The sequence below is a fragment of the Pseudophryne corroboree genome, chromosome 6 (assembly GCF_028390025.1).
Source record: "Pseudophryne corroboree isolate aPseCor3 chromosome 6, aPseCor3.hap2, whole genome shotgun sequence".
NCBI classification, from domain to species: domain Eukaryota; kingdom Metazoa; phylum Chordata; class Amphibia; order Anura; family Myobatrachidae; genus Pseudophryne; species Pseudophryne corroboree.
The window spans coordinates 663,771,775-663,784,341 of NC_086449.1; the positions used below are offsets into that span (position 1 = coordinate 663,771,775).

General features: G+C 42.5%; 1 protein-coding gene across 1 annotated transcript in view; it reads left to right on the forward strand.

Moving 5' to 3' along the window:
• LOC134933200 (A disintegrin and metalloproteinase with thrombospondin motifs 2-like) overlaps positions 1-12,567 on the forward strand; it is a 968,191-nt gene that overhangs the window by 794,488 nt on the left and 161,136 nt on the right. The window contains exon 16 of the mRNA XM_063928241.1: positions 9,822-9,988. Coding sequence (XP_063784311.1) covers positions 9,822-9,988 — 167 coding nt within the window. The remainder of the gene's footprint in view (positions 1-9,821; positions 9,989-12,567) is intronic.

Genomic DNA, 12,567 nt, shown 5'->3' on the forward strand with positions numbered 1-12,567 from the left:
TTCAGAGAAACCGAACCCGCTCATCTCTATAAATCACATAAATGTGCCATATGGAATGCACACTCTTTAACAAATTTACATCGATCCATGACCTTGTGTCAGTAATAGAAGCATAGCTCACACCAGGGACAAACGCAGGATCCCTAAAGGGGGGTTTCCTATACGGACCCTGAACATATATATATGTACATAGTAAAGTAGTTGGATTTTAAATATTTCTGTCCCAATACTGTACAGTACATTTACATTTCTATCACATGTTCCATTGCTCACATTCACAGTCTTTCAATTACATTCTGTTAGGATTTTCAACCTATTCTCTCTTGCTGTGTTGTAGTAGTCTGTTGGTCCCTTGAACCACATTAACAAATGCTTGACAATTTCTTTGCCTGGCTCCCTCATTTCTTATCCTCTGCCATCCCTACCATCATCATGGGTTATGTCAACATTTCCCCTATTGTCCATTTTCTCAGATATTGAATTGCTTCAGTAGATTTGTATTGCGTAAAGGAAAATCTTTAAATGAATAAGAATAACACAGAATTTATTATCTAAAAGTTTTGTGGCATCTTGTCAGACAAACAATACCTTCCAGAAGACTGATAGCCCAATTCCTGCTTGTAAGCCTTTGCATTTGACAGAACTATTGCTGCCATTATCATAGTTCTGTCCTTGACAATTGGCAAATATAAATTTTTTCTTTTATCAAAAAGCACCAATAATACAGATCTTTTCAATGTTTGGTACTGGATTGGTACAAACCCCCAAAGTTAATAATCTATTCCACCTTTATTCACATAACCTAAGGGATATTGATCTGCTAGCAGATCAGTATCCCTAAGATCAGATGTAGAGTCCACCATAATGGAATCATTATTTGGATTCTTGAGCTTGTGGACTGTTGTGTGTGTATAGCTCTTGCTCCAAAAAGGTCACTAAATTCTGTATCTGTGGTTACAGACATGTACAGTAATTACCTTTTCCTGATCCTCCATACAAATATATGTTTTTGAGGATGGATCAATCTAGTGCTATAAGTTCTACTTGCCAAATTAAATAGCCATTATGTGGGGTGCCAAATACCTCCTTACTTAAAGGATAAACCATGCTGCCCTGGGAACTTGACAACAGTAACAACCCATTTTAAAATTTCTCTCTAGTATTTTTGCACATAATCGATTTGCAAAACAAGGTTATAGTCAATCTGGCATTGACACTCAGCTCTTTCTGTGAACCTCATTATACAGCTTGAAAAATTATGCGTCATTCTGCAATTTAATAAATCCTTATGTTGCAAGGTCATTGGATACTGTATACTGCTTCTAATGCCAGGTGCGCTGAGTGGTTTCATAATTAATTAACGTATATATTAATGGATTGCAAGAAAAACATTCTCACATGTGTTCTGTTATATTATGACCCAGACCTCCGTTCACTGGCTCAAGAGAATAATAATTATATCACCATCCGTAGACCTTCTTGAAGTATTTGGTGATGATGACTAGGTAGAACAGGTGCCCTGAATATTTTAGACTCCATGGGGGAGATTCAAATGTTTGTAAAGTCAGTTGGGTGTCTGTTTTTCCCTGTCTATTAGATAGGAAAAAACAGACCCCCAACTGACTTTTCAAACATTTGCATCTCCCCCCATGTCAGTGATTTATTCACAGAAAACAGAAGGCTTCTGTTGTATGCAGCTGCCTGCTGCTTCTATGTCTGCAATGCAGCTAGGATATTGTCAAAAGAGTAAGCTGGTGGTACTGGAAGTGTCTGCAGTGTAGACAGGGTAAGGATCCTACTGCACACCTGTTATTATGCTCATGGCTGCCCTTGCACTTACTATAACCAGATCACTTTAGAGATGTGTAGTTTGGTTTCCAAGGAAACCAAAACCACCCAAACTTCTAGGTTACGTGTATGTCTGAGTTCCGGATCAGTATTTACCCACAACAGGCTCAGACCTGAAAAATAAGGCAAAACATCATTCTCCCGGCGTTGGATCTCTCACGTGTTGTATTTTATAAAAGTCTCTACCTCATTATTTTGGGTGCCATTTCACACAGAAAGCAGAAGGAGAGGGTGTGGGATGGTATGCAGTTCTAGTGGTTGTGGGCTACTGTGTTACACTTGGTGTCATCACTGAACTAGGGCTGTGGGCTGCAGCAACTGTGTCATTGCCAGACTGTCATCAGAAAAGGACTGTGGGCTACTGTGTCAGTGTCATCATCAGTGAACTAGGGCTGTGGACTGCAGCACTGTCTGTGACTGTGTCAGACTGTAAGTGTCATCAGTGAAGGGCTGTGGGCTGCTTTTTGAGTGTAAGTGAAGATTTCGGACCAGATGTACTAAGAACTGAAAAGGGATAAATTTCACGGTAATAAAGTACCAACCAACCAGCTCCTGTCATTTTTTTTAAACCCAGTCTGTAACATGGCAGTTAGGAGCTGATTGGCTGGTACTTTATCACTGTGTAACTTATCACTTTTCAAGGCTTAGTACATCTCCCCCTAAGGGCTGTGGGCTACTGTGTGTTTTCAGTGAATTGCTGTGGACTGCAGCACTGTGACTGTCAGTGATAGGCAAATCATCATTATAAAAATAAAATGTGTGTGTTCAGGACAGGTTCAGGCACTGTAAAAAACAATAACATTTAGTAGGTGCCACATTACTATACTAACGGCGCTGAGAATCTCAGTATAAAATAAAATGTGTATGTTGCTGTTCAGGCATTCTATTATATCCAGTAGGTACCACTATTTCTTTTGCAGTGTTAAAAAATAAATAAAACATGCGTTTTGTTGCTGCACTGTACTTAAAAAAAAATAATATTTAGTAGGTGCCACCGCTACTGCAGTGTTAAAAAAAAAAAAAAAATGTGTGTGATGTTCGGGCACTGTGTTTAAAAAATATTTACTAAAAGTGTTGTGAGTTGATATGGGTCAGTCTATAGAAGAGCAGGAGCAGCAACCCAATTCTAGTTGTGCTGCCAGTCATGATACTATAGTACTTCAGCATCTACTAAAGGTGGTCCAGGGAACACAAAGCTTAAGAAAGGGCATCTGCAATCTAAATATTTCACAATGTTAAAGAAAAGAGGTAGATGTGTCACCATTAAAACAGACAAATCCGTGCCCCAAAAAAGAACACTAAGGCTGAAGAACAAACGGTGTGTTCACAAATCCCTGGGGAGTGTGTAGGGGTGTCCACATTGGCTATGTGTGAGTCTGACGTTTCTAACATTGTACTCATAGAGAAGTCTCCTTCCATTATTTCTGCACCCTCTGCATATATGGGGATGAGCAGTACAAGTAAAGATGGTGATATAATGGAAATTGAGAATGCTAGTGTGCAAGTGCAACAGGATGAAGATACCTGGCTGAGACCAGTTAATAGTGTAGATGACAGGCTGGAATCGGCTAGTAGCACAGATACCGGGTTGGGATTGGTTGGTAGCTCAGGCAGTACCTGGAATTGGAACTGCGCTAGTTAATACTGACAGCTGGCTGGGACTAGTAGTACAATAAGCAGGAACCATACTAGATGTTGCCAACAGCTGACTGGAACCAGTAGTTTACCGGAGCAGGAACTGCACGAGCAGGGTCGGATTTGTACAGTGCTCAGGTACTTCAAACAGTAGAAACTGGAAAAGTCTGGGAGCAAGTTGACTGCTACCAGCGGACAGAACCAGTGGGAAGGACTTCAGGGAGACATCGGGGAAGGACACAGCATGGAGTTGGCTGCAGCAGGAACACCTCAGACAGATGTAAGAGCAGCAGGAGCTGGGCTGTAGCAACAGAGTCCATTGAGCAGGTAAATGAATGGGAGCTGACTGCTGGCACTTGACAAAAAGAATTAAATTTTAGTACAAAAGCCAAAGATTCCTGACAAGGGCTGAAATGAAAGATGAGCCAAGAAAAGAAATAGTTGCTATCATTCATCTTAAATATTTTTAATCAATCATTTAAATTAATTAATACAATGTGAATAGCCAAAAATTCCAGACAAGAGTTGTAATGAAAGAGAATCCAATAAAATTAAAAGTTGCAGCAGAGCTGCAATCTCCAAATCGGCCTATCCCAATCTTAATGTTTCAGAATAAAAAAAATCATCTACATTAAATAGTTAATGTTCTTACATTTTCTTAATCAGTTATTTAAATCAATCAATCAATCAATCAATCAATCGCCTTCCCCTGCATACATTCTCCACCACCATTTTCCTGTACTGCCCTTGGGCCTCTGATCTAGTTCTTGATTAATGACAACATTCTTGGTGTCTATAGGGTCATATAGTTTATTAAACTGCCATCCTGTCTGCCACTGCTGTGTGGCAATGTTTCATAGATAGTCTTTTAAACTGTAGTGCTATAGTCTTTTAAACTGCCGTTTGTTTGTGCTGCTGCTTTGTTGCTTAGTTTACCTAGACAGCCTTTGGACAATATTGGTGAACAATATTGTGAATTGTGAGGTGGTTAAAATTGACTGAAAATTAATGTAATTGCAGTTAATAATACTATTGGAACAAAAACAGGCCCAAATTACATGACTTTAGTTGTTTTTATTTAAAAATTTTTAATACAGACCCAAAACCAAAACACTTGAGGGTGGTTCAGTAAAAAACAAAACCAAAAATATGAAGATAAATCCAGATCCAAAACATGGGGGTCATCGCACATCTCTTGTTCACTGGTACTCTTGTAGAGAAGGGATAGGCAACCTTTGGCACTAGTGCCAAACAGCGGCACTCAAAGATGTTTTAAGTGGTACCTGCAGGGACAGTCCATCTCCTATTAGGTGCACAGTGCAGTTCCTCACCTCCAACTCCATTTTTTTTTTTTTTACAAGAGAGCCTCTCCAATAAAGAACCCAAACTTGGCCTGCATACCCAGCAAAACCTAGACCTTAGTGAACCCTGCCTACAGTCAGTCTTCCTCACAGTCGAATAACATTGGAAAATTTTGGAGTCTTTAACTCCAGACTACAAATAATGAACCTTATCTGCGCAAACTGATGTACAAAAATGGAACAACTGGGAAACCGCTGACAATTTTAGTACAGTCTATTACTATTGTGAATGTTTGTATATGTTGTAATGGTAGTGGCACTATAGAAACAATTTGGCCTGTAATGTTGAATATGTGATACCCAAAGAGGAAAGTGTTGCCTTTGCTTGCTGGTTATGTTTAATATTGGAGTAACATGCACAAACAAGGAGTATGCACAGAGAAATAATATAAAATAATTCAATAACAGTTAAAGGTCTGGTACACTTGGGCACAAAAAGGCTTAAGCAGTTTTTTTTCCCCAAAAACATCCCCAAAATTGTCAATGTTTTTAAATGAAATGATGTCAAAAATATATATTTAAAACAGATTCACTATAATTTTAATAAACAAGGGTCATCCAGAAAGTAAAGACCGTTTGGCTGTAAAAGATAAAAAAGTGTCAGGTCTGTGGTTTTTTTGTGGACTTGGAATAGATTCTGGCACAGGCTCGGTAGAGGGCACTTTATGCAGGAAGCTAGGTGGGCATAGGTATCTCTTGCTCATGAGGTATTCAAGGCACTAAGAGGTAGCAGACAAGATACTGGCACAATATGGTTATTGAGTGGGGTTGGTATCGGGATCCCGGTGCTTGGGATGCTGGAAGTCAGAAGACCAACAGCATCATCCGAATGGTCAGGATCCCAACACCATTTAGTTACGTATGCTTACCCTCCCCCTCTACTCCTCTAACCCTTACCCTCTCTACCTGCAGCCTAACTCTAATCACCCCCATCAGCCTAACCCTAACCTCCCCCCTTAACCCTAACCATACCCCCTTAGAGCCTATCCCTAAACCTCCCTTCTTAGTGCCCAACCCTAACCCTCCCCCCTCAGCCTAACCCTAACCTCCTACCCTTCCTCTAGTACCTAGACCTAACCCTACCACCCTTCCGCAGCCTAACCATCCCCGTCATACTTACGTTTGGGATGCCGACACTCAGATTTCTGGCTCTGGCATTGTGAGTGATGTCGGGATCCTGGCGCCGGTCTTCTGATCACTGTGAGGATTCCGACATCGGTATTCCGACTGCCGCCATCCTAACCACCGATATGCTAATAGAATCCTGTTGAATGAACAAAGGGAAAGTCTCAGTATAACATGAATGAGGAAGTTCTAAAGAAATCAGACTGGAACTGAGATGTAACCAGAAAACCAGAATGAACTGGATCAGGTAGTAGACTGGGACTGGAGACAGGCTGGAAATGACTTATAGCTTTGCACTGACCAGACTGTGGGCCTAATTCAGATCTGATCACAGCAGCAAATTTGTTAGGTAATGGGCAAAACCATGTGCACTGTAGGTGGGGACACCACACCCAAATCTAACTATCTCTGCACATGTTATATCTGCCCCCCTCACCCCCCTGCAGTGCACATGGATTTGCCCATTAGCTAACAAATTCGCTGCTGCGATCAGATCTGAATTAGGCCCTGTATTCGGTGGGAACTGGAACACTGAGTGCAACAATACTGGATGGAATACAGGCTGCAGGAATACTCTGTGTCAGAAGCACTAGAAGATTGCAGGAACAGGATAGAACTGTGAATCGCTGGACTCAGAGCTTCTGGGAACAGAGGGACTGAACACATGAGCTCGGAGCCTACACGCAGCTGAAGCAGCAGCGTTGTTCTAGGCAATATGCTGAAACTTCTAGAAATCCTTTTATCCCTCCATGCTACACATCGATTGGAGGAGGGAGTCAGCTGACCAGGCTGATGGTTGCTATTGATGGAGTGGAAGTCAACTGACCAGCGGTAACATGGCAGCGCCCAGTACACGGAAATGGCGGAAAGGATTGCGGGGAGTGCGTGAGGTGTCTTAGGGTGCACCAGAAACCACTGTGGGACACAGGACGACGGCCAGGATACTGCCCACAGGACACTTGGAGCGAGACTGCACTGTGTAAGGAACACCTGACAAAATAAAAAGTTTTTTGTTAATTTTGTTTGTTTTTCGTTAAACACACAGTACTTTTGTCTATTTCTCCACATAATGCAACATTTAAGCATTTATCATATCTGTCCAGGAGCTTTAAAATACCCTTGTTGTACTAAGCTACATTCAGTCCATTAAACCAGTTGACTGCAAGCTTTAACTCAATATCACTTCCAAACTGTTTTCTGCACTTGGTGAAAAGGTGAAAATTATCTTGGAGCAAGGTCCAGACTATAGGGTGTATGATCGAAATTCTCCCACCCTAAACTGTGACAAGTGATGGGTGTCCCAGCCGATCGTCGTCATGCACGTTTTGTTTGTCCATTATTGAACATTTCATAACCACTTTCTTGCATCACCATACACATGCTTGAATGAATTGAATATATATTTCAGTTTGTCTAACTTCCTGTGCATTCAAGAAGCAAATAACATTTTTCACTTCAAAGCCGCAAGAGACCATGAATTGGGGAGGGTGAATGACTTGTGCAGTGGGAATGTGCAAATGGTTTTTACTTTCTGAGTGAGTACAGGGCTGCAGGAAGATTCTCTTCCTGCAACTATAGCAAGAGAAAGAAGGGGTGGAACCATGAGTCTAAAGAGGCTGCAGCGATCAGGTCTGAATTAGGCCCATTGTAAACTCATTGCTAGCAATAGTTGCATGCATGCTAAGCCGAAGGGTAAAAGCAGGATTCTAAATAGAATCCGATCTTAAAACAGTGTTTAAGGGTATTGGCTAAATAATTTGGTTAAGGTTACAGACCTATTTGCACAAAATGACGCTTTAAGGGTGTAGTAAATGTAATGTTATTTATAATGTACTGTGTTTTATTTCATTCTCTGAGATGTGATAGTTATATTCTTTAGAAAAGTGCTTTAATCTTGTGATACAAACTTTTATTTCAGGTGTTTGAAATACTGTAGCTATGAGAAGCAACATTTCTTCACAAGTTTTCAGTATAAGAAAATTTTACTTTTTTTTTGGGTGTGTACTACTGTTATAAGATTGGAGAGTAATATTGTGTATTCATCGGAATATTGTTAGCTTGTAATCAGTCTTATTCTTCAACGGACATCCAGTGATTTATCTCATTCAATACATTGAATTCCAGTTCAAATTGGTTGTCATTCATTCCCTGACATTGGGTTACTTTTTGTCTTCTTGGACCTTTTCACACCAAGTCGCGACCCGGTTTAACCCAGCAATATTCTGGGTTATTGCGGCGTTGTGAAAGGGGTATTATGTGGCCACAATGGGCAAATGGTTAAGCAGGAAAGTAGAGTGAACACAGTGCAAGGGTATGGGACGGGTGTAGTATGGTATGCCGGTGGCCGGGCTCCCAGAGCCGGTATGCTGGATGTCGGGAGCCCGGCCGGCGGCATACCATACTACACCCATCATACCGACAGCTGGGTGAGCGCAAATGAGCCCCTTGCGGGCACGGTGACGTGCTACGCATGCAACTCTATTTATTCTCCCTCGGGGAAGTTGTGGACCCCCAAGAGGGAGAATAGTTGTCGATATGCCGGGTGTCGGGATTCCGGCGCCGTTATACTGAGCGTCGGGATCCCAACAGCCGGCATACTGAATACCACCCGTCTGGGACACTTGTGGATAATTGTCAACAGAGTAACAAGCAGTTAGCAGTGTCAGAGAATCAGCATCAAAGGTTCGTTCACAGGTAAAGTCTCAAAGACTGGTGAACAGAAAGTGTTGCACCAGAGCAAGACTTATTAATAGCTTAGCAAGGAATTTAAACTCACCAAAAATTCACAACCTATTACATTTCCAGCATACTGGTTGGTTGCTGTTTTTAGGTCTTCCACCTACCCAGCTCCCTGTGAAAGCTGCATAATTTTTTGTAAATTATTTTGTGAACCGTGACCAGGGAGGGACATCTGTAGATTCCACTTTCCTTTTCCGTGACTCTGCATTTGTGAAGTTCTTAGGGGGGAGTTTTATCAAACCTTGGAGAGAAATAAAATACTAATAAAGTACAAACCAATCAGCTCCTAAAGCCCCATACACACTAGACGAGAAAGTAAAAGATCTCGCTCAGAAGGGCCAATCTGAATTAGATCTTTTACAATCTTGTCCAGCGCGTATACTCGGTGCCTCTAATGATGCGCGCTTCCGCGCATTGTTAATGACCCCCTCCCTCATCTAAACATGTACAGATGAAGGAGGTCCTTGTTAACGTCAGCCATGCTGCAGATTCAGCATGGGTGTCGTTGCCCCCGCCGCTCCCCCACCGTTACTCCGTTCCCTGCTGGCATCGGCAAGTGTATATGCACTTGCCGATGCCGGGTCCCCGCCGCCGCCAATATCGGAATCGGCGGGGGCTCGAGTAGTGTGTACCGGGCTTAACTGTCATTTTCCAAACACAGCCTTTAAAATAAGAAAAGCTGATTTGTTAGTTCTACCCTTTTTGATAAATCTAATTCTAACTATCCTAGCTCCGTGAACCTGTCAGGATGTTGAGTACAGAGGTACTGTACCATGTTGGATTTTGTGATTGGAGAGGCTGCTCTTTTAAAGAAAGTGCTGGTCTTGTGCTTTATCACATCTCATAACTTTGTAGATCCCAAAGAGGTGACATATGATGTCTCATCCAGCAAAGCTTCCTTGCATAGACAGGGCCATATTACCTTTTTGGATTTTTTTTTTATCATTGATTGTGATAAAAGGTTACAATGGATATGTTACATACTGTAGGATGTGTTTTATTATCAGTGTAGTAACTGATGATTGTGTGTCTGCATTCATAGATTTAACGATCATCCATTTAGTAAACTTGTAAATAACTTGCCCTCATAATATCTAATGTTTTTATGTCTAGCTATTCGAAATCAGGCAACAGGAAGGTTCATATTAAATGATGAAAATGAAAGTTTACAAGATTCCAAAGTATTTGTGAAAATGGGTATTGAATGGGAATACCGAAACGATGACAACCGGGAAACCGTTCAGACCATGGGGCCTCTGCGTAATTCAATTGTCATTCTTGTAAGTTTCTTCACATTACTACTATATGTGTTTAATAGAAGTACTACATTATCATAAAATAAGAGCGGTTTCTGATATTAAATTGCACTTCAGTGATTATATATATTTTGTGTCTAAAGTGTTATTTACATTTGAACTATCATAATGTGTCTGCTATAGGATCCCTCATTTTGGCATGACAGTCCCAATTTGAGGAGTCATTCTGCCTTACTGACTGGGACTGTATAGTCCTGATTGGCTGGATAGTTGGGGAGGTACAGTATGTTCTGTTCACTGCTGTACTGCATAACATAGCAGCAGTGAATTGGTCTCATTCACATCTGACATGGTGTGTACAGCTGACCTGAAACATGCAATCCTGCGCTGTCTCTGCACACATGACTCAAGCATCCAATGCCTGCTGACCATGGGGTATAAAACCAGAACATCGGCTCAGTCTCATTTCCTTGAGCAACGCGTCGCATCCAGTGCATAGCGTCTCCTGGCTCCATTTCCTGTCTCCTGAGACTTCCTAGTGTCAGCTCCTCCGTGGAACTTCAGGCACCAGCCATCCAGCTCTGCTACAGCTCCTTCCTCTGCTACCACTTCTACTTGCAGTAAGAGACTCTCTCCGGGTTCTGCCTTTCCATACTCTCCTAGTGTGCTCACTGTGCTAGCCATCCAGCACTAAAGCAACAAGCTTAAAGGTACCAACTATCTCCTGCTAATAGCCTAGTCTGGCTCTGTGATTATCGTGCATTTCTAACTGACTGTGTGATCTTATTACAAATTGCTATCGGTTTCCAGGCTGATTACCGGAGTTACCAGTTGCCTGTATTATTCCATTACAAATCACCATCTGTTTCCAGGCCGATCATCGGTTGTATTACTTACCATTAAAGTATTGACTCTAGTTGCCATCGGCTTCCTGGCTGACCATCGTTAATCACAAGTTTTATTGGTTTCCAGACCATTGTATGTGACTGTTTAACTAAAGACTTCGTCAGCTTCCGCGCTGAGATTCTCCTGTATTTGCAATTTGCTCCATTGATTATTTTATTCTCTGTGTGCTTTCAATAAAACATCATTGCGCACATGCGCAGGAACTTATTGCAGTTTCCTCCACTGCACCACCACTGACCCAATAGAAACCCCTCCTGGAACAGACACAGATACAAACCTGACACTTATCTTTAAATTGCACCAAATAGCCCAGTTTGCCACTTTATAGATTTTAAGACTTAGCAATGACAAGTGGCTTGCCAGAGACTTTTTCTCCAAGAAAAATATTTTATCCACATCACTAAAGTGACAAAAGTACAATGCAAACGTACACTGAATACTAATATTGTCATTTCATGTACTTCTGTGTAGCCATGTCTCCCAACTGTCCCGATTTTGGGTCTAATTCAGACCTGATCGCTAGGATGCATTTTTTGCATCAATGCGATCAGGTAGTCACTGCCTACAGGGAGAGGGGGAAATCACTGTGCAGGGGTGCGATCGCATGTGCAGGAGATCTGCACAAACAGAAGTTTATGCAGTCTCTGCACAGCCCAGGGCTTACTTTTCCAGTGCGATGATCGGGGCCGGAGCTGACGTCAGAAGCCCTCCCTTCAAACGCCTGGTCTCTCCTGCGTTTCTCTGGACACTCCTTAAAAACGGTCAGTTACCACCCACAAACGACCTCTTCCTGTCAGTCACCTTGCGATCGCCCGTGCAATCGCTTTTCTCGCACTATCCCGTCACTGCCCGGCGATCCCCGTTGCTGTGGACTAACGTGCCTGTGCATTGTGGTGCATGCGCAGTTCAGACCTTATCACAGGCTGTACGAAATTGCAGCCTACCGATCTGGTCTGAATTAGGCTCTTTGTTGGGACAGTTCTGTCTTTCACGGACTATCCTGCTGTCCCATCGTGGGTCGCAGTGTCCCGCGGTGGGGGCAATTGCGAGATCCGCCCTGTCACTCGCTTCTCAGAGGAGCGGTGAATAGATGCTGTCCCCAGCAGAGAGGGACAGGATGCAAAGCCAGCAGCTCTCTGAGCGCTGTCCATACCCCCATACTGATGAAAAATAAGATTTTACTTACCGATAAATCTATTTCTCGTAGTCCGTAGTGGATGCTGGGGACTCCGTCAGGACCATGGGGATTAGCGGCTCCGCAGGAGACAGGGCACAAAACTAAAGCTTTAGGATCAGGTGGTGTGTACTGGCTCCTCCCCCTATGACCCTCCTCCAAGCCTCAGTTAGGATACTGTGCCCGGACGAGCGTACACAATAAGGAAGGATATTGAATCCCGGGTAAGACTCATACCAGCCACACCAATCACACCGTATAACTTGTGATCTAAACCCAGTTAACAGTATGACAAACGTAGGAGCCTCTGAACAGACGGCTCACAACAATAACAACCCGATTTTTTTGTAACAATAACTATGTACAAGTATTGCAGACAATCCGCACTTGGGATGGGCGCCCAGCATCCACTACGGACTACGAGAAATAGATTTATCGGTAAGTAAAATCTTATTTTCTCTGACGTCCTAAGTGGATGCTGGGGACTCCGTCAGGACCATGGGGATTATACCAAAGCTCCCAA